Below are 19,904 nucleotides of genomic sequence, written 5' to 3' on the forward strand. Positions count from 1 at the left end.
ATAATATGCATTTTGTATGATCCCTCTTTTTTTTGTGTGTTAAAATAATGAACATTTAGCATATTCTGTAAGGTGTACGTAAACTTTTGAGCACGACTATATGTGGATGCACCAACATAATATCAAGCACTGTTGTTGGTTATAGTGTCTCTCTGGCATGTCAGTTGGAGAACATCCATCATGCCGTCCACAGAGGCACAAATGTTTCTAAAAGCTGAACAATTACGAAAGCAAGAGCTTTCCTTGCTCTCTCTCTCCCTCTCAAGTCAGTACACGAGTAGAAAATGGTATTTTTCTTTTTTCCTCAGCACTTTTTTCAAGGCTCCCCCGAGAGATCACATCCGCACATCTCCAGCAGAATCTGATGAGGGCAGTCAGACTGCCACCACCGTCCAGTCTCAAACCAGAAGCAGGGACACACACTTCTGTAAAAGGACTAATCCTGCTTTTAATAAAAGCCCAAAGGACAACCAGCAGGGAGCTATACAGCAGCAACAGAGTGAAATTAGTCATGACGCTGCTTGCCAAAGTCACATTGTGAACAACTGCAACAATACATGCACCAGTAATTAGCTTACCATGTTGAGCTGTGTTAACTGTTTTTTTTTTTTTTACCCTTTGAGTGAGTCATGCTGGCAAAGTTTTTTTTAGACAATTATTGCAAAGAATCTCAGATGCAAACACATCAGTATTTCAATTATAAAGTCTTAATTACTATATGATTAGGTCTCAATGGTTACTTTTGTTTTAGATATTATCTGACACAGCTGTACCACATGTGAAATGCAGTGTATTTCAGGAAACAGCCATTTTGTAAATGCTCTCTCTGCCATTTTCTCTGCCCACCAAGATGATGCATTAAGCAGGCAAAATGAAATCAACATCCTCTTATTTTCACTACCATTATCAGAAAAAAAAAGCAGTGGGATGTATATTCCCCCAAAGCAATGTGTATCTGTTAATGCATCTGCGGTTATAGAAATGTGAAGAGAAGAAGATTTACACAAGCATTTCTATAAGAGCTACAAAAAGTCTTTATCCACACATGAAATAAGACAAAATAATTAATGAAAATGTTTTTATGCGCTAAATAAATGCACAAAATTTGCTTTTGCACAGTCCTTATTTACTTTTTGTGAACAATTCACCAATGCATGTTATTGCAAAGAAGAAGAAAAAACTTGAATGAGACCAGGCTGGTTTATCAAGTAAAATTGTTTGCGAAGGACAATTCTTATTGAAGAATGTACAGTATCTCACCGTTACTGTGTACCCTCGCTTGTATTGACAGTAACTATATAGATCAGTTAAAGTCACCATGAAGTTAAAATCAACAATTCGTTTATTTTTTATTCATGTGCCCTAATAATCTTCAATCAAAATAACCTCCCCTCCCTCTTGCAACAACATCTCTTCTCTTCATGTTTACTGGCACAAAGACGGGGCAACCTGTCACTCACATGAGACTGACCAATAGAAAACCACAACCATCCAATCAATTCCCCATGGACAAAATCAAGTCCCGCCCTACATTTCTTCATGTTCGAGAAGCCGTTTCACTCAGATATACGTCAGAATAGGGATGAAAAGACTATTGCAGCTTCCATTTCATGCTGACTTTAAGATAATAGGTAGTTCATGAGAGTCAAATTCTACTTCTTGTAGAAGGGGGGGACAAACAACGCCCGCACCATCCCACTAGCATTATCACATCCATCCTGTTTTTAACTTCAAGTGGTCAACTGATGTGTAATGATGAGTAAGTTTCAGCCTGATCAGGGAACCCACACAGCGTAGGTGTACGACCCAGGAGATCTTTAAACCATCCTTCAGTTCACATAAACATAATTCTGTCATCATTTACTAACACTCATGTCATTCCAAAACCATTAAACCTTCTGTTCATCTTCGGGAACACAAATGAAGATACGTTTAATATTCCCTCATCCTTTTTGTCCATCCACTGAAAGTCCACACAGCTAAAACTTTCACACATAAAAAGTACAAAAAGTAATCCATGTGAATCGAAGAGTTTAATCCAGATCTTATCTTATAATGATTTATATGGCTGCTATTATTTATATAAACATTGATCAACACACATAAAGAACAGCAGATTTGATAACGGAAGCTCAAACGTGTTTGGTTTGTTCTCATTCGTCAAGCAAGCTCGGTTGAAATTTCGGTCACACTTTATTTTAAGGTGTCCTTCTTACACTGTAATTATACATTTAAGTACTGAGTAATATTAATTAACCACATGTACTTACTATGGGGTTCAGGTTAGTATTAGGGTTTGATTTAGGTTAGTTGCAATAATGTAACTATGCACAAATTATAGATATTACTATAGTACATGTAACGTTTAACAAGGACATATTTAATAATTATTTAAGTACTGAGTAATAATAATTAACTACATGTACTTACTATAGGGTTAGGGTAGGATTGGGATTTGGTTAAAGGTTAGTTGCATGTAATTATGCATAATTTACTGTTATTGCTATGGTAAGCACATGTAACATACGTAACAAGGACACTGTAAAATAAAGTGTTACCGAACAAAAAATAAATAAATCGAGAATTGCATTGATTCTCTTGTGATGCATATATATATACACTGTTGGACATTGTTTGTAGAAAATAGTCCACAGGGCTAAACGTGGCCAAAGCTGAAAAAACACCCTCATATGTTAAGCTTTTTCATTAAGCATAATGTCTCTTCTCTTTTGTCCATTAGGAGGATATATCTGTTAATATCTCATTTGGCTTTGATCTGAGGAGTGAATCCTCCCTTTGGAACAGATCTCATTATAAATGTGTATGACTGTAATTAACCAGATCCTATAAGGCTAATTGTAGTAAACCCACAACAACTTAAGCAAATATTGATTAAGTCATTGTGAGTCCAGAACTAATATTAGATTAAACAGGAACATAATAAATGATCATGGGATACGGCTGTTTAAAAGATAAACAGTGAACGCCTTTCCGGAAATAAACACCCTAATGCACAATTCAGTGAATCAGGCAGGAAAAGGAAAGGTGAAAATTGCAACATTGCACAATTAGAGAAAATACACCAACTATATTAGCCACCCACACACAATGCTTTAATTCTCAGTTTGAATAAATAAAGAACAAATAATAAAGGGAAATTCTGTTTGGCTGATTAGTCAGATCAGATTTCTTCCAATTGTTTCTCACACTAGGGTTTCACAAGCACAGTTGTTTAATAAGCCACAGACTGCAGACATAGGCGAGTTGCTGGCAGGATCTGCGGAGACATGGGTTATTAGGATGTAGCCCAGAGGAAGAACTGAGCCTCAGTCATTGGATTGGACAGACCCCTGATACCTTCACTGGGCATTAAGTGAACTACCAGGAACAAATTAAATAGTGACCTGAGCTAACCAACAATGCATTAAAGTCAGCAAACAGCCTCCAGGCAAGCTTACTAAACCAATCCCCTAGTATTGTTCCAAGGTCTTTGTTGTTTAAGCTATTTAACTTAGTAACAAACATCCAACTGGGCTATTCATGCATTTTAAATAAAGGATATATACTATTCAGCCCAAGTGTCTACATAAAGATTCACAATTTACTTCTGTACTGTGACATTTTTTTTTAGATAAACAGAATATTTAATGTGAAAAAGTTTGGGTGGAACTAACTCTTTTAAAAATGAGTGCTAATTACCAAAATAACAGACTTGAAAAGAATATATTAAAGTGTGAACTGAATGTCATTTTTGTCAGAAACTTAATTACAAGCTAACTGCAATTAAATGAAATTGTACTATAGTTTAAATTTATATTAAATGCAATAAATTGAACTTGGAGTGTTTTTTTGACCCACTTAAGTAGGACATAAGTACATTGGTATATGTAATTTCATTTGTCTTTTAAATATGGTTATAAATATGAATGTGCTGACAAGAATTTATGGTAAACTAAAATATACTTTAATGTAATTTCTATTGAAACCTTTTTGTCATGCATTTAAATATATTTGTAATTACACATTTGTAAAGACGAAGTAGCAATTTAGTACATTTAAAATATATTAAACAAAAATATATGGCATTGAATAACACTACAGTTCAAATTATATATGTTTTAGTATGTTAGTCAACACATTAAAATAAGTGTATTTCTTAAAATATACTGCCCTGGTTTCACAGACAAGGCTTAAGCCTTGTTTGAGCTGGTTTAATAGAAAGCAACTTGCACTAACATATCTTATCATATCTTGTTTTATCTCAAGATGCACACCAGTAATGTTTTTTTTTTTCTAAGGCACGTTTATAAGAGATACTGTCGGGAACTGCTCTGACAGACAGGTTGAAGATCCAAATGCAGTTTTATTGGGACAATCCAAAATCATAATCCATTTAACAGGATTAAAGTGAACTTAAGTTGCCTCATTTCACTAATATTATATTATCTGCAGTTTTTTGGGGGGGGAATACTTTTTTGGGAAAAGTCTTTTAAGAATTTTAAGATTTGAAGTACAAATGCAGATTCAACACATTTCTTCAGTGCACTTCACAAGGGAAGGACAGATTGCAGTCATATGAGGCCTCATGGCACCACTCTTATCGGAAGCCCCCGTTATCACAGTTGCAATTACGAAGAAATAAAATTATGAGAATAAATTCATGTGCAAATTGCAAGAGACAATAACATACCACAAGAGTATACAACATCACAGCTGCGATAAGTTGTTCAAAAGACTCTGTAAGTGCTGTCAAGGTGCCAGGAAAAAAAATGTCATACCATGCCACCAGTCAGCGGCACGCATTCAAGAATTGTTCTAGATGTTTTATGTTAATTTTACATCTGTTGTGGCATGTTGTTGTTGTTGTTGTTGTTGTTAGGATTCTCTCAGTTTGAGGCCTCTGATAGTCAGAGACCCTGAGGCACTGGTCCATAATCCATACTTGGACTTCCATCCCAGTTTTTATTTGCTGGGATCATTGGGTCATGAAAAGTGGGCATTCCAGGTCTGAATGCGAGTCGGCTGAGGAGCAGTGCTCTCTTCCTGAAACACTGCTGGCATCCACTCTTGAAGGGGCGTTTTGAACAAAAAGAGGAGGCTGAGAAGTTCACCCTCCAGAGCATCCCTGGTGTGTTCAAATTGTAACACTTCATTTCGTCATTCAACTTTGGCTATTACTGCTGTACTTCATTATATTATAGTGCCCATAATAATCAAGGTCATAGTTTTGGCATCTACTAGAATAAATCTTGGTTCATAATTCAAAAAACAAGTAAAAAAAAAAAAAAAAAAAAATTTTGTCTCTTATTGTAGCCTACATTGCTGCAGCACCTCTTTTCACCTTCTGCCTGAAACACTGTTTTAGTTTAGCCTGCCTTCCGAAAAGCCCAGTCTGATCTGATTGGTCAGCTGGTGCATTCTCGTTATTGTTCAACCGCTTAGAGTGTGTGTCAGAAATGTACCATGCTGGTTTCATCTCCCGAGGCTTTGGAAGCATTGGAAGTCCATACAATGTTTGTTTGTTTTTACCCTCGCAGCACAAAACAAACAAAACAAAAACAGAACAGTGTCTCCTCGCCAAATCAAAATCACTTACTGATATGTAAATGTCACAGATATAATGGCAAGACTACAAACGAGGCCTTTCAGGAAGGTGTTTTATGTAGGAGAGAGGAACTCCCTTTGGCATGGACTTTGTGCTTTGTAACTTTGCAGATTGTTTACATGGACAAACAGCTATATGGATATTGGTAAAAATTACCAATGGCCCATCACCCAAAAAGGATAGTCAGAGGCCGAGCAAATCCTTTTGAAGAAATATTACGAAGACTCAGAAGTGACAAAGTCCAAAAAGTTGTGGACTCTTCATTTGAGCTTTAGTCACTAACTTTCAGAGACATTCTGCATGCACTAAATTCCAGATATGAAAAATTGCAAACCTGCATGATAGTGTCCACCTCCATCAGCACTAACCTGTCGTAATCCTGGCAGATCTCGCCCACGGCTATCAAAGCTTTCAGATACTCGTTTGGCTGATATGGGTTGATGTAGTGCAGGGAACAGCTATTGCGAGGGTCCCCATTGGACGCCGTGAAGTCAATGGCAACCTAGAGAGATAATAGTATGACACACTCTTGATGAAACTGCAAAATGCAGGACAAAAATGCAATGGGTTACATAATCTGATCGATCGTCAAATACGTTTAATCGTTTTAGTTTTACGCCTGGAACAATAGTTGTCGCCATTGTAGAACATTGAAAGGAAATGTCTGTCTACAAAAAGTCGAGCACTCAAGAGCTGTCTTTCCTAGGAAGCTACACAAAACCCTATAGAGCAGATCTGCAATCAAATGCCCATCTGTATAAATAATTAAAGTGCTTAAAATGGACTATATGTAGATTGTATTTGCTTAGAGGCATGCTGATTGTATAGTCATTCATCAAGCAGATGTTATAATCCAAAATAGCACAAACGGCTACCATATGCTCTGTAATACAGAGATACAGCTCATATCCCAGTAAACACTCTATATATTATATTAAACCAGTGCACTACACTTAAATGAAGATCCTATTTGAATCCTGCTCCAAAACATTGACTCCAACCATTCACTTTGAGGCGTCACTCCTTGACATCTGGTTATCTTTCATTTTAACAGGCAACGGGAGAATTCAGATATTTAAATAATGAATATTCAATTGGATTCATTAATAATCTTGGCCCATTTTGCTGCTCTAAAAGAGAGCATGAGGTGGGGGACTTAAAACAGTTTGGATAAGGTATTAATTTGTTCTGTTGCCTCCAGCCGACGTGAAACAATCACATTCTTATTCAAACTAAAACTCAAGAGAAGCTGGTCAAAAAAAGTAAAAAAAAAAAAAAAAATCACAAACGTGAATGGGGATTAAATAACATGTTCTGATCTGGTTTTAAGAATTATTAGCTATTTTTACTGGCAAAAATAATCAAGAACTTTACGTTTTGCAGTCTGCCTCACAACATCATGTATAAATGAGTTGCATTTGCTGCGAGGAGGCAGTTATCAGTCCAGCACGTCTGGCATCAGTGTCTTCATGCTTGGTGGAGAACTTGGGCAGTGAATCTGTGAAGGGTCTGGATCACACCGCTGTGCTAAATGTGGAGCGCACTGCTGTTCCCACTTACTGTGAAGTGTATTTGGCAGCCTCCCATGATGTAGTCCAGGAAGGAATAGACTCTGTGAAGCTGCAAAATGAAGAATGGAGGGTGAGCAGAAACCCTGCCACATTTATCTGCAAGACTATCTGCAAAAGTTATGATACTAACACTGATACTACATATCAAACACACACATGTACTGAACATGAGCTACGAAGCAACTCACAAAAAGAGTACAAAACATATGGTGTCCCAAAAAATGGTATCATATTTTTTTTTTTGCATTGGGATACCACAAAAATATTATACCAAATGGCATTATACCATTACTGTACCATGGTACCACCACAGACACAATAGTTTTTGAATGATTATACACAGTGTTGGGGGTGATGCATTACAAGAAGAGCGAGTTATGTAATCAGATTACTTTTTTCAAGTAAGAAGTAAAGTACTAATACATTACATTTAAATCTACAACAAAATATCTGCGTTACTAACGCAAGTTAGTTGTTTTCTCATTTACAGACTGACAGCTCTCCAGTCCCCATGTTGAGAGAAATGGGGAGAAAGGCAGAGGAGTTGTGTGCGCTGTCTAAACATGGTGGTTATTGTAGTTGTAGTTGAACTTTCTTCTTCTGTATCCTATTTTTCTGAAAAATCCACTGAAAGGCTTGTTTGAGCTGCTATACAGGCGTGAATTTGCATTTCCTTTAGCCTGAGGCTTATTCATTTCACTTTTGGTGTGAAAGGGTCTTTACATTTGCCAAAATATTACTTTTTCTGTTATAAAAAAACAAACAAGCCCAGCCCAGGTGAGAAAAAAGTAACACAAATGTAACATCACACATTACTTTGCATAAAAAGTAACTAAGTAACACAATTAGTTACTTTTTCACGGAGTAACACGATATTGTAATGCATTGTGTACTTTTAAAAGTGCTGTTGTGAGGGATTCTATATTCAGCGGTTGAATAATTTGATTATTTTGAGACTGCAGAAGTCATTGAAAGTTGCATTTTCATTTGAATTTGGAGAAACCACTTGAAACTTTTGTTGTGTTGAGCTATTTCAATTTCTTTTGTTTGATTTGTTCATTGCAAACAGTTTGTAAATGTTGCCAATAAACCTGATTTACATATATATATATATATATATACACACACACACAAGCAGAGAACTGGAGCCCAGCAGCAACAACATTATGAACCTAATGTTGCATGTCTAAAGTATCTTATTACTGAATTATTGTCAAATCACCAAATTGCCAAACCTAATAGTTTGGCCGGTTGTTTGGTTTTCTCCAAACTGAATGCAGTAGCTGTTAATGCACTGACTATAAAAAAATGTTTTCAATAAATTATGAATTTATTAATAGCCCTAATAAAAAATATTTAAAAACAATCTGAATTGATAAATGTGAAAAGGATTAAAAAGAAACTGACGTAAACAGCTCTATAAATAAAAATCTCCCCTATGTAAATGTGCACAAACAAGACGAACGCATTAGCCTTTTCCCACCACGCTAATGTCTTTAGGCTAAGCTTGATTGTCACACCCACCCACAACAATAATAACTATGTCTATTCATTGACAGCTTGTTGGTCAGCATTGTGCAGTACTAGCATTCCTAAAACAGGGATGGCATATCTATAAAGCTCTCTCTGCATGCACACAAACTGTCAGGCTCTTACCTTGAGATCACTGAGAATCACCAACCCAGAGTTCTTGTAGTTCTTCTTCTTCAGTTTGTATTTTGGATTGATGCACTCCCACGTGACCTTCAGGAACACAGGAAAAGATCAAAGAGGTGAGATGATAATTGAAGGTGGCACTGCAGCGAAGTCACTTTAACCACACATGCAGAAGGGCTGTGACATTTCTTTAATCCATTCTAGTCCACGGCAGAAAACAGCTATGACTGATATCAAACACCAATGTATGGCTGAAGGTCTCACACTGACCTTGTTTCCTGAGGAAATCTTCTGCATTTCTTTGAAATTAGTGTAGAATTCACCAATGAAGTCATGCTTTCCCCTCGAGTCATAGTCCCAGACTAAGCACTGCAGTTCACAGACAATTACAACTCATTAACTCATGTGTCTCTTATGTTTCCATGTTTCATTTTGCTTTTATACTTGTCATTATTTCTCCTAAAGGAGTAGGTCACACAAAAGGTTTGATTTTGGCATACCAAATTACTTAAAGCGTTAGTTCACCCAAAAATGAAAATTCTGTCATTAATTACTCGCCCTCATGTCGTTCCAAACCCGTAAGACTTTCGTTCATCTTCGGAACACAAATGAAGATCTTTATGATGAAATCTGAGATCTTTCTGTCCCTCCATTGACAGCTACGCAACTACCACTTTGACGCTTCAAAAAGTTCATAAAGAGATCATAAAACTAATCCATATGATTTGAGAGGTTTAGTCAAAATTTTCTGAAGAGACTCGATCGCTTTACATGATGAACAGACTGAATTTAGGCTTTTAATCACATATAAACATTCATCAATTCATCAACATTCACTTGACGTGCGAGAACCAATGAGGTTCATGTGTTACGCAGCACGTTTGAAACTCCTCAGGATGTTTGTTGTCACGCGTTAAGCAGGTTCGGTTGAGCTTCTGTTTATGTCCGCTGATAACTGTTTATATAAAAGCCTAAATTAAATCCGTTCATCATATAAAGCGATCGAGTCTCTTCAGAAAATTTGGACTAAACCGCTCTATTCATATTAGTTTTACGATCTCTTTATGATTTTTTTTAAGCTTCAAAGTGGAAATTTTCTTTTTTTTGGTGGACTAACCCGCACCAAAATAGTTATTTAGCAGAATGTCCAAGATTCTGTCTTACAACAGATGTAGACTAGTCAATCAGACATAATGATGAAAAAGCACTATAAATTCACCACAAAGGTAGTCCATGCATTTCCCAAGACTGTAATGAATGTAATCAACAAATTCAATGTCCTCTGCCATAACTGTCAAACCCCATTGACTCTTGCACGTTCAAACTTGGGAAGATTTTCAGATCTGTTCCTAAAACTGTCGTCATAATATTTGGAAATTAGTGCAGGAGTCGTAAGGACAACTTTGATGGTGCTTTTATTTTTGTCCTTATTGGAACTTGACAGCCACTGATCACAATATGCGTTTATTGTAAAAGAGCAACTTGGACATTTTGCAAAACATCTCTTTTTTTTGTGCTGCACAAAAGAAAGTAAGTCACAAAGGTTTGGAACCACATGGGTGATAGAATGCCCATTCTGGAGTGACCTATTCCATTAACATTCACCTTTAACTTCCTTTCGTCATCACAGCTGCACAGAGAAATGAGAGACACCTTAAAGGGTTCCCACACAGGGTTCAAGTTGTTTTTAATCACCTGAAGATAAAAAACAATATCATTGTATAAACTAAATAGGAATATTGAACTGCAAAAGAAAGATTATCATCCCATGGGATGAAACTACTTACTTCAGTTCTGTGTACAAGCTGTTCTGTTCCATCATCATTGATCCGGTAAATCTCCAAGAATGGATCTGACTTGCTGAAGAGATCCTATACAGTCACAAGATAATTTCAGTACAGTCTACGCATTCAAAGGAGTACATCATGTAATGGACATTTTCTAAAAGACCCCATGGATTTATGAATGCAATCTTTTCTGAATTAAGGTATTTTCTGAAACAGGAAGTTGGGCGAGGACCAAAAAAAGGACTTGTCTTTGTAATCTAGGTTAACCTTTGTAAATAAGGTTAAAACCTTTTTAACAGGCCAATCGAGTGGTGCAGGGATGAAGTCAAACCCCGGAAGACTGATTCGCCACTGGTTCCCTAGAGAATTTTCTATGGGGTTTTATAATGGGGGTTTATGTTATAGAACAAAAAGTCAAAATATCAGTAAGCTATGTTTACCACAGGCTTTTACTCATTAATTGAAGAATTAAAAAAAAAACATTATAAAACCCGATAGGAAAATCTTGAGAGAACCAGGGGCGAATTAATCTTCTGGGTTTTGACGTCATCAAAGACAAAAAGCTATCTATTAGCATTTACATTCATCTGAATGTTAGTTGCTCGGATGACGCCGATATCACAGATGTATGCAATTTGAAATTTGTCATCTTAGCTCATGGGCACTTTTATTTTTCTGAGCCATAAATGTCACGTAACTGATCAATCTGGAACATGACTTCATGACAAAACTAGCTGTGATGACAAAGTCCATGTCATTCTTTTCAAAGCCCTCTAAAAACAATCACTGGCATAAAAAAAAAAAATCTGATAATGTCATGTCAATATTTTTACATTTAATATTTAAATAAAAATATTTTTCGAACACATGGCTACTTTTGATTGACTGACAAAGGAAAAATATTCTTTTTGCCCATTTGGCAGTTATGGCCATGCTAACTGTTCTAGCCATGCTAACCAGCTAAAACTTGACACCTATGCGCGCTATTATAGGCGACGAAAGGTCCTGTGAATTCGGGTCCTTTTCCCCTGAAGATTGTAAATTTAACTCTGAAGGTATTTTCACCTTTACCATTGTTCTGCTTCTGCACATTTTCTTGGGCAAAATCCAGTCATTTCAATAGAAATCCACACGATCGGGAATTTCGTGTGAGGTTGAAATATTTCTCCAAACAGATTTCACTACAGGTTGATGTTGGTCATCATTCGAAACTGTAAAGAGCCTATTTTTATTTGTGCACACTCACAATACAAAAACATTGTGTTTTTGTAAAATAAAGAAAATAATCAGGATGCCACTTTCTGCCATCCTGGTTTCCTTTCCATGAAGTTTGTGGAGCGCTTTCCAAAATTGAATTGAAACTCAGCATATAGACTACTGGCAAGCTCTTGTGTGCCAAGTGAAGTGTGGATCGCCTGTGACTGACTGTATTCATTGTCTGACTGTATGCATGCAGCGAACCATGACGTCTGTACCGTGACGGTTCGGGACAAATACGTGTACCGTTACACCCCTATTTACGAGTATATTTTGTTAAGTTTTAGGGGTATATTTCCATATTGATATGGATAAAGGCAACAAAAAGAAATTCTGAGTTCACTTTAACTACAAATTAGTAAAGGGAACATACAGATGTGCAATAACACTCTCGGGTGGAATAATTGGTCAGGGGAAAATGCATATTTCAATATTATTTTTCAGAGTGCATGCCCATGTGTGTTCCTGCCGATTGTGCTCATAGCTGTGGAAAATCAAATCAACAATATTGTCTGAAACAATGATTCAACATAAGGTTTCTGAATTGCGGCTCTCCGGAGAAGCCACTGAGGACTTTGTTCCTAAGTGTGTGCAGATGTGAGAGAGAGAACTAGGCAGAGAGAGATAAAGGAAGAGAGAGAGCGAGAAATGGGTAGAGCAAAGAACGAGCCATTTAATATCCCCATTTCTCGCTGCATTAGTGTGCGACATCTCCACAGGGACGCTGAAAGAGGAGGTGCCCCCACTATCTGGTTGTCAAGGTAACATCTTGCCAGTGGTTTGAGTGAAGACTGATTTAGACAAGTGATTTGTCTGTTGTTCGCATTCATCACATGCATCGCACCTCTGAAATATGTCATAGCGTTTGCAAAGTTCACTATGGACCGATGATGATAACCGGCTGCTCATTATTCCCAGGAGACATTTAAGGCTCCCAGACTCCAATGAGACAAGAACCTTAACGGCATTTTCCTTTAACAGATGGCTTAATGCACAGATTAAAGGTTAATTCCGTGCTTGTCTTTTATGATCTGAGGAAAAATAGAGCTATCAGTGTCCCCTGAAAAAGACAAAATATGTGCTAATATCTGCAAAGAACCCAATGTGAAGGTACAGCGCCAAATTAAGCATTCAAAATCACAGAGAAATTGCCATGTGAAGAGTCTTTGATAAATGTCACATAACCCAGGGCGACTTATCGATTCAAGATGCATTAGCGACTTCTTAATAAAGAGAAATGGCATTCACATAAAGGCACAGACATCTCTAGAATGAGTCACGTGCAGAAGCTGTCATGAAGTCCAGTTTAGTTTGATATGCCAATGTGTCCATTTTGTTTAAATCATATCAGTCTGTATTCAGAGAAAGCCAACGTTATTTGAACAGACAGATCTTGTCCTAAGATAGCAGCACAGCTATTATTCTGCCTAGCCGTTTATTAGACTCCATCCATCCTCTCGCTATGATTTCCGGGCCAGGATGGAGCCAACTCTGGATTTTGAGGATTAGTGTGAAGAAGAAACGCCGATCAGCTCATGTAATACAGCTAATATTAACGTTGCAACACATTCAGAACTCCCATATTAATAATTGCAATTCCTAACAAGTACATGAAGTCCAGTGAGCAATAATTAACAGACCTGAGGGTAAAAATGTGAAAAAGCGCGCTGCAATTTAAACAGCAATTACAAGAGGGGGGACAATAAAATCCCCGTCCCTGAAAAAGAGCATTAAAATGGTAAGCTGATGAATATGTCGGGGCTGATTTCTGAGATAGCTTGAAATGAAAGTGAGAATTCAATTTTATTGCCTTATGGAATTTGGCATCATTAGCCTTTCAGAATTAGCCTAGTTAATGTTCTGTTGGGCAGGCGGACAAGCTCGTTGCTAGTACAGAAATAAATTAGTGATGTGACCGTGTAGCCTCTGCTTTCATGCATATGCAATGTGCAAAGAATGTGGTTCCATATTCTAAACACGATTTACTGCGTCAGCAAATGTATTTTACCAAGAGAAACCCTACTTTAACAAACTTGAGATGACATGCTGGATTAGTTAAATGCATTTTTAAGTTTAAGAGATGGAGGATTATCTACAGGCATGGAATATGAGAGGGCCCCACATGATATGATATTATGGATACATTTGTATAGAGCTGTTTTCACACTGCATAGAAGCTGTGGATCTACTGTGCGTTTAACCAGAGGCACAGAGATGGCATGAATGTATTTACACAGATTGACAGTTGCAGGAAACAATTGATCATGTGCATTGATTGTTGTTTTGTGTGCATATCAGATGCTTTAGGTGCAGAACTTGCCGTCACAAGTTATATTATTACAAACATACACCGCCAGGCCCCAAAAAAACTTTTAAAAAAAAGTTGCGGTTTGGATTTTAATGGCCAAATGCTTAAGAGTCTATGATTGGATCATTATTCCAGTGATTATTATGTTTCTAGCATGTTATATGTTCGGTAACAGTTCTTCTAACCCTGTAACTGATGGAGTGTGTTGCTTTTCATTCATTCATTCATCATGGCCATATTCCAGGATGACAGTGTCAAGATTCATCAGGCTCAAACTGTGAAAGAATGGTTGTGAGGAGCGTGAAGAGTCATTTTCACACATGAATTGGCCCCTCTGAGTCCAGACCTTAAATTCATTGAAAGTCTTTGGGATGTGCTGGATGAGACTTTACAGAGTACTGGACTCTTGCACTGTCAATAGAAGATCTTGACCAAAAACTGATGCAGCTCTTGATGGAAATAACATCACAACATTTGTTTCCATCAAGAGGTGCATCATTTTTTGGAATAGTGAAAGAGGAATTGTTAGAGTTTAGGGCTTTCCATTCAGATCAACCAACCATCCATCTGATTAAAAGGGAAGAGGAATGGTGTTCCAGCACCAGCAAAAGATTTTGATCCAGGAACACGTCCTAGTTGGCAAAATTACAGTCAGCCAATGGTTTGCGTGGGTGCTTTGGCTTACTGTATAAGCATCTCCAATCAGAATCACAGCCTGTGCTTTTTGTCATGAAACAGATGCCAAATAGCATTTCTGTCTCACTGTAAAAAAGATGAATAGACGATATACTGATTTCACCACCTAATGTGGGGTTGAGGGGATGTGAAGCTTGAGTGAACAAATCAAAGATATTGATTTGCTTTTTCCCTTCATTACTTGAGATGTATGAATTCATGAAAGCCAGGTTTAAAAAGGGTTGAGGAATGAACATAAAAAAAAGCTGTTTTAAAGATAACCGTTGAGCACAAATGTCGCCACAGGCTAAGAGGAAGAGAACAGCAGCATATGAAAGAGGAAGAGGGAGGGCGGGAGAAACAAGAGGAAAGAGTAGGAGAAGCAGATGAGATGAGTGCTGAGAGTAGGACGAGGGCTGCAGAGGCGTTTGTGTAAGTACAGACACCTGCAGGACTCCAGGGCACGGAGAGAGCTGCGCCGTGGGCCGAGCTGTGTGGGAGAGAGTCAGCCAGCCGCCCTACGCTCCCTCCGTTAGCCCTCGCTATTCACAGAGCTTACATTCTCATTAGGAAACCTCAGCTGAATGAATAGGGTTTCAAACATTATGCCAAAGCCAAAACGAGAGAGTGGGATTTTATGTAGCCATAATAGCCCTAATGGCTCTTAACAGGGCTGAAATGGACAATCCAAAACATTAAAAGTGAGTTGAAAGGTTCTTTGGCATCTGCGATTATTGGTTTCAAAAGGTGAAAAATCACTGCTTTACAAACAAAGAACATCATTTACTGTCACTAAGTCTACTTTAATGAGTGTAAACTCTGGTGAGTTGTTTATGCTTGACAACCTGATTTTTTTATTATTTTTTTGAAAAAGAAAAACATCCCTCCTTACCTTGTCATCTAACTTCTTGGCACAGAAGGAAAGCTCCAAGTAACCATTGTTCCCAGAAATCTCTTCTGCGTGAATCTGGGGAAATAAGAAAGGGATTAGCTGACAAAGTCAACATACTGTTATTGTTTGTACTCTATATTTGGACACCCAGACTCCACATCCATATGTGCTTTTTAAACATTTTATTTTAGATCTATCTATCTATCTATCTATCTATCTATCTATCTATCTATCTATCGACCCACCCACCCACCCATCTTATCTTTGTGAGTTTTTAGATGTATAAATACCATCCATACACCCATACCATCTATCCATCCATCCATCCATCCATCCATCCATCCATCCATCCATCCACCCATCCACCCACTCATCCATTCATCCATCCATCCATCTTATCTTTGTGAGTTTTTAGATGTATAGATACCATCTATACACCCATGCCATCCATCCTTCCATCCATTCATCCATCCATCCATACACCCATCCATCCATACACCCATCCACCCATCTTATCTTTGTGAGCTTTTAGATGCATAGATACCATCCATCCATCCATCCATTCATCCATCCATCCATACACCCATCCATCCATCTTATCTTTGTGAGTTTTTAGATGTATAGATACCATACACCCACCCACCCATCCATCCATCCACCCACCCATCCATCCATCCATCCATCCAGCCAGCCAGCCAGCCGATCTGTCTGTCCTTCTGCCCAGCCGGTCCATACATCCATCCACCCATCCCATCAATAAATCCGTCTGTCAATTCAACCAACTGCCCTTCTCAGCCCAGCTGATCCATTCATCCATCTATACATCTAAAAACTCACAAAGATAAGTACCGTATAAACTGAAGAGAAACTGTAGGCACTTGATCAAAAGTCTTGAGTGTGAATGTTCTTAACTTGCTTTTTTCTGGAAATGTTTTACTACATAATTTAATGTGAACAGTACTGATTAAGGAAGCCACTTATTGAGTTGTCTTTGACCTCTATTAGTTTGTTTGAAAAGAAAAGAGAGGGTGAAATGCTGAAACCATCCCATTTTGTCTCACCTCAGATCAAAATGTGATTTCGTCAGCATTAAAAAAAAATCTACAACCCAAGTGTAATCCAATGAGGAGGTCCAGCAAAAACAGTCATTTCTGTGGCGTTTAAACATGAAAACGCCATTAGTCTGCAGAGAAACTGCATTAAAACTGATGAGAAAGCAGAGAATCAACACCTATGATAAGGATGTGGTATTACGTTTTGTCTTACGAATGAACCTTGTCTGCCTGCAATAGAAACATGCAAAAAAGCTTGGGGCATCACTTTTTTAATGTGATTTGTTTTGCATGTGTGGCTTGTTTGAATTGAGTTGAACTAGCTGTGATATTGTTATTGAAATACTATTTTCACATATTGGAACTGATATTCTACATTATTTTACACCATGTTAGCAGATATTGTAAGAATATCTAGGGCCCGTCTACTTCCAGTGCACGTAACGTGTTATATGATATGAGCCCAGCAAACAGCAGAATTTAAGTTGGAGGTCAAACCACCCAAACTACACAGAGTCCTTACACAGGTTAGACCGTATTCCTGAAACCTGATGACTTTTTAATGCACCAGTGTTATAGAGATTCCCCATTATCTATCTCTCAGCCATCACATACTAGTGGTTTCACTCAACTGTATCAAGAAATATTTTAGAGTGACATTTCACTCCAGAAGTAATAGGAAAGAAATCACTAATTTTGCAATGTGCAGTCATCCTCTGAGTATAGTGATGAGCAACATGGGCAGGATTTGGCATTTAGTTGGCACTTAACAAAAAAAAAAGGGTGGTCCTATAGACAGTGATGAATATCACTTCTGAGTGATAACTCAATGCAAAACTGTTTTTTTGTATAGGGGTGAGTGTAGGTGCCAACAACCCACCCATAGTTAAGGACTATTCACAGCAAGGATGATAATTAAAAGTCCACACCACAATGATAACAACAATATATAGTTGCGATATCTTTCAGAGTGATTTCTTTCAGCTGATATGCGATTATCACGTGCATTATCATGTGTTGGTGTGGACGCTAATACAGTTTTCATTATAGTTATCATTGATGTGAACAAGCCTTTACAGACTAATACTAACAGAGAGAAAGTGATTGATTGTGTTTTGAACACATTGATTTAGACACCTCTGCCAAATAGTGGTTGGTCTGACAAACAATGTCTGCTATCTGACTGTCTTGTGTCTCCAGTAAAGTAACTCAGATTGTGTTGTTGTTATTCTGTGAACAAAATTAAAATGCCTTTGCGGATGCTAAAATTAAGTAAAGCCAGATGAAACTTCTACCAGGAGAGCTCTTTCAGTGAATGTGTAAATGTGAACAGCAGCAATTAAATATGAATTATGTGTGTAGATTGTTTCAACTCACTGTGATGGTGGATTTTCCAGCATATTTTCCATATTTCAGCAACAGAGGTTTCACCATCTTTTTTTGGGCCACTATCTATGGAACAGATTAAAAGGTTTTTAAGTCACCATGAAATCAAAATTGACAATTATTGTTTTTAATGGAATATTGCAGTATTTATTATAAATGATTCATCCATGCACATCAATATATTTTTAATTCATGTTCCCTCGTAATGTATAATCAAAATAACTTCACCTCCCTCTTGCAGCGACATCTCTTCTATGATGACGTGTTTACTGACTCGAGGGCGGGGCAACCTGTCACTCACATGAGATTGACCAATGGCAATCCACAACCATCAAATCAATTCCCCATGGGCAAAATCATGTCCCGCCCTACTTTTTTCTCTTGTTAGAGATGCCGTTTCATTCGGATTTACATCACAATAAGGAAACTACCATTTCATGACGACTTTATTGCATATGCAGTTTTAGGAGTTTGTAGTGGCATCACAGAAAACAGAGAGTGCATGGTAGAAGAAGAAGACTTTATCTGAATATATAGTTTGCCAAGTTATTTTTAATTTGTGCTGCTCTTGGTGAATTACGTTGTGGAAATTAGTTGGCAGCTTGTTCTTTAATTTGCAGATTGCCAGTAGATCACCTGCAGAAATTCCCAACTCCCAATGGCGCTTTTATGGGATTTGGGTTAATTTCCAATTCCAATTAATTTCCAGGCTAATCACGCTAATTTGCCCTGTTTGGTAAATCTGGCCCTTAGTGTATTTTAGCAATATTAAATAAGTTGTACAGGAAAAGTGACATCACCTGTCCAAGCGTGCATTCCACCCCCCCCAGGAAGTCGTCATCGCGCGTTCCAATACTGTGGGTTCCGTGGATGTCGTAAACTTCAAAGCGCAGTTTCTGCACTTCCTCAAAGTAGTAGTCCAGCATTAAGACTTTAGCAAAGACAGGATTCAGGTTACTCTTGATCACCTCAGTACGGTCCAGCTGAAAGACAGAACAACAGATCAGTCACCAGTAGCTGAAAACTGTCTGGAAGCATCTGGCTTCTCCACATTATCAAGAGTCAGATCACAGGCTGTGTTGTTTATTGGTCTGTTTGTGCGCTGTGCCTGGATTAAGTCAAAGAAGCGACGGCAGCGGGGATGAAGGCCTCATGAGTCTGATTGTTGAGAGCTTCCACACATGTAGCTGTGATGATCATGGCCTTGCTCACATACAAAATGCATTTGTTCTCGTTTCTCATTCATCAGCTGTCTCTCGCCTCACCTCCCCCTGCTTTGCTATTGTTCTCTGGTGCACGTCAAAAACAAACAGAGCAAATACAATCATTTCTGAATTAAAACCTCACTGAGGCAATTAGCTGTAGGAGTTAATGCATCATTCTCCAAGACATTAAGGACATTAAGGAAATGTTATGTTTAGAGATGCAATCTGAAAAAATAAATAAAACTGTCTGCACACTTGAATCCTTTCAGCAAATTGAATAGCCAAGCTTTCGGTCAGACGACCATCCTCAGGGCAGAGATGCAATCTGAAAATATCAGTATAGGCATTGAACGAGACAAGCATTTGGGCTTTACTTTCCAATATACCAAAGCAAAGGCTGAACCAACAAAGAATGGAAGTTCTACTCAAATGGAAATTTGGATTTGACTTTATTTCGATGGTCCCTTTAACACATTCTGTTTACTATAAGTAACGTTGCACTTACATGCT

At 37.8% G+C, this 19,904-nt stretch overlaps 1 protein-coding gene across 1 annotated transcript in view; it reads right to left on the reverse strand.

Annotated features, from left to right (window-relative positions):
• Positions 1-19,904, reverse strand: part of cpne7 (copine VII) — a 50,652-nt gene that overhangs the window by 18,604 nt on the left and 12,144 nt on the right. Inside the window, exons 3-11 of the mRNA XM_084108913.1 lie at positions 18,990-19,172; positions 18,181-18,255; positions 15,752-15,826; positions 10,620-10,703; positions 10,438-10,527; positions 9,103-9,201; positions 8,833-8,919; positions 7,166-7,225; positions 5,974-6,107 (exon numbers count right to left, since the gene is read on the reverse strand). Of these exons, the coding sequence (XP_083965039.1) occupies positions 5,974-6,107; positions 7,166-7,225; positions 8,833-8,919; positions 9,103-9,201; positions 10,438-10,527; positions 10,620-10,703; positions 15,752-15,826; positions 18,181-18,255; positions 18,990-19,172 (887 nt within the window). The remainder of the gene's footprint in view (positions 1-5,973; positions 6,108-7,165; positions 7,226-8,832; positions 8,920-9,102; positions 9,202-10,437; positions 10,528-10,619; positions 10,704-15,751; positions 15,827-18,180; positions 18,256-18,989; positions 19,173-19,904) is intronic.

This window comes from Abramis brama (genome assembly GCF_963993115.1).
Source record: "Abramis brama genome assembly, chromosome: 3".
Taxonomy (NCBI): Eukaryota; Metazoa; Chordata; class Actinopteri; order Cypriniformes; family Leuciscidae; genus Abramis; species Abramis brama.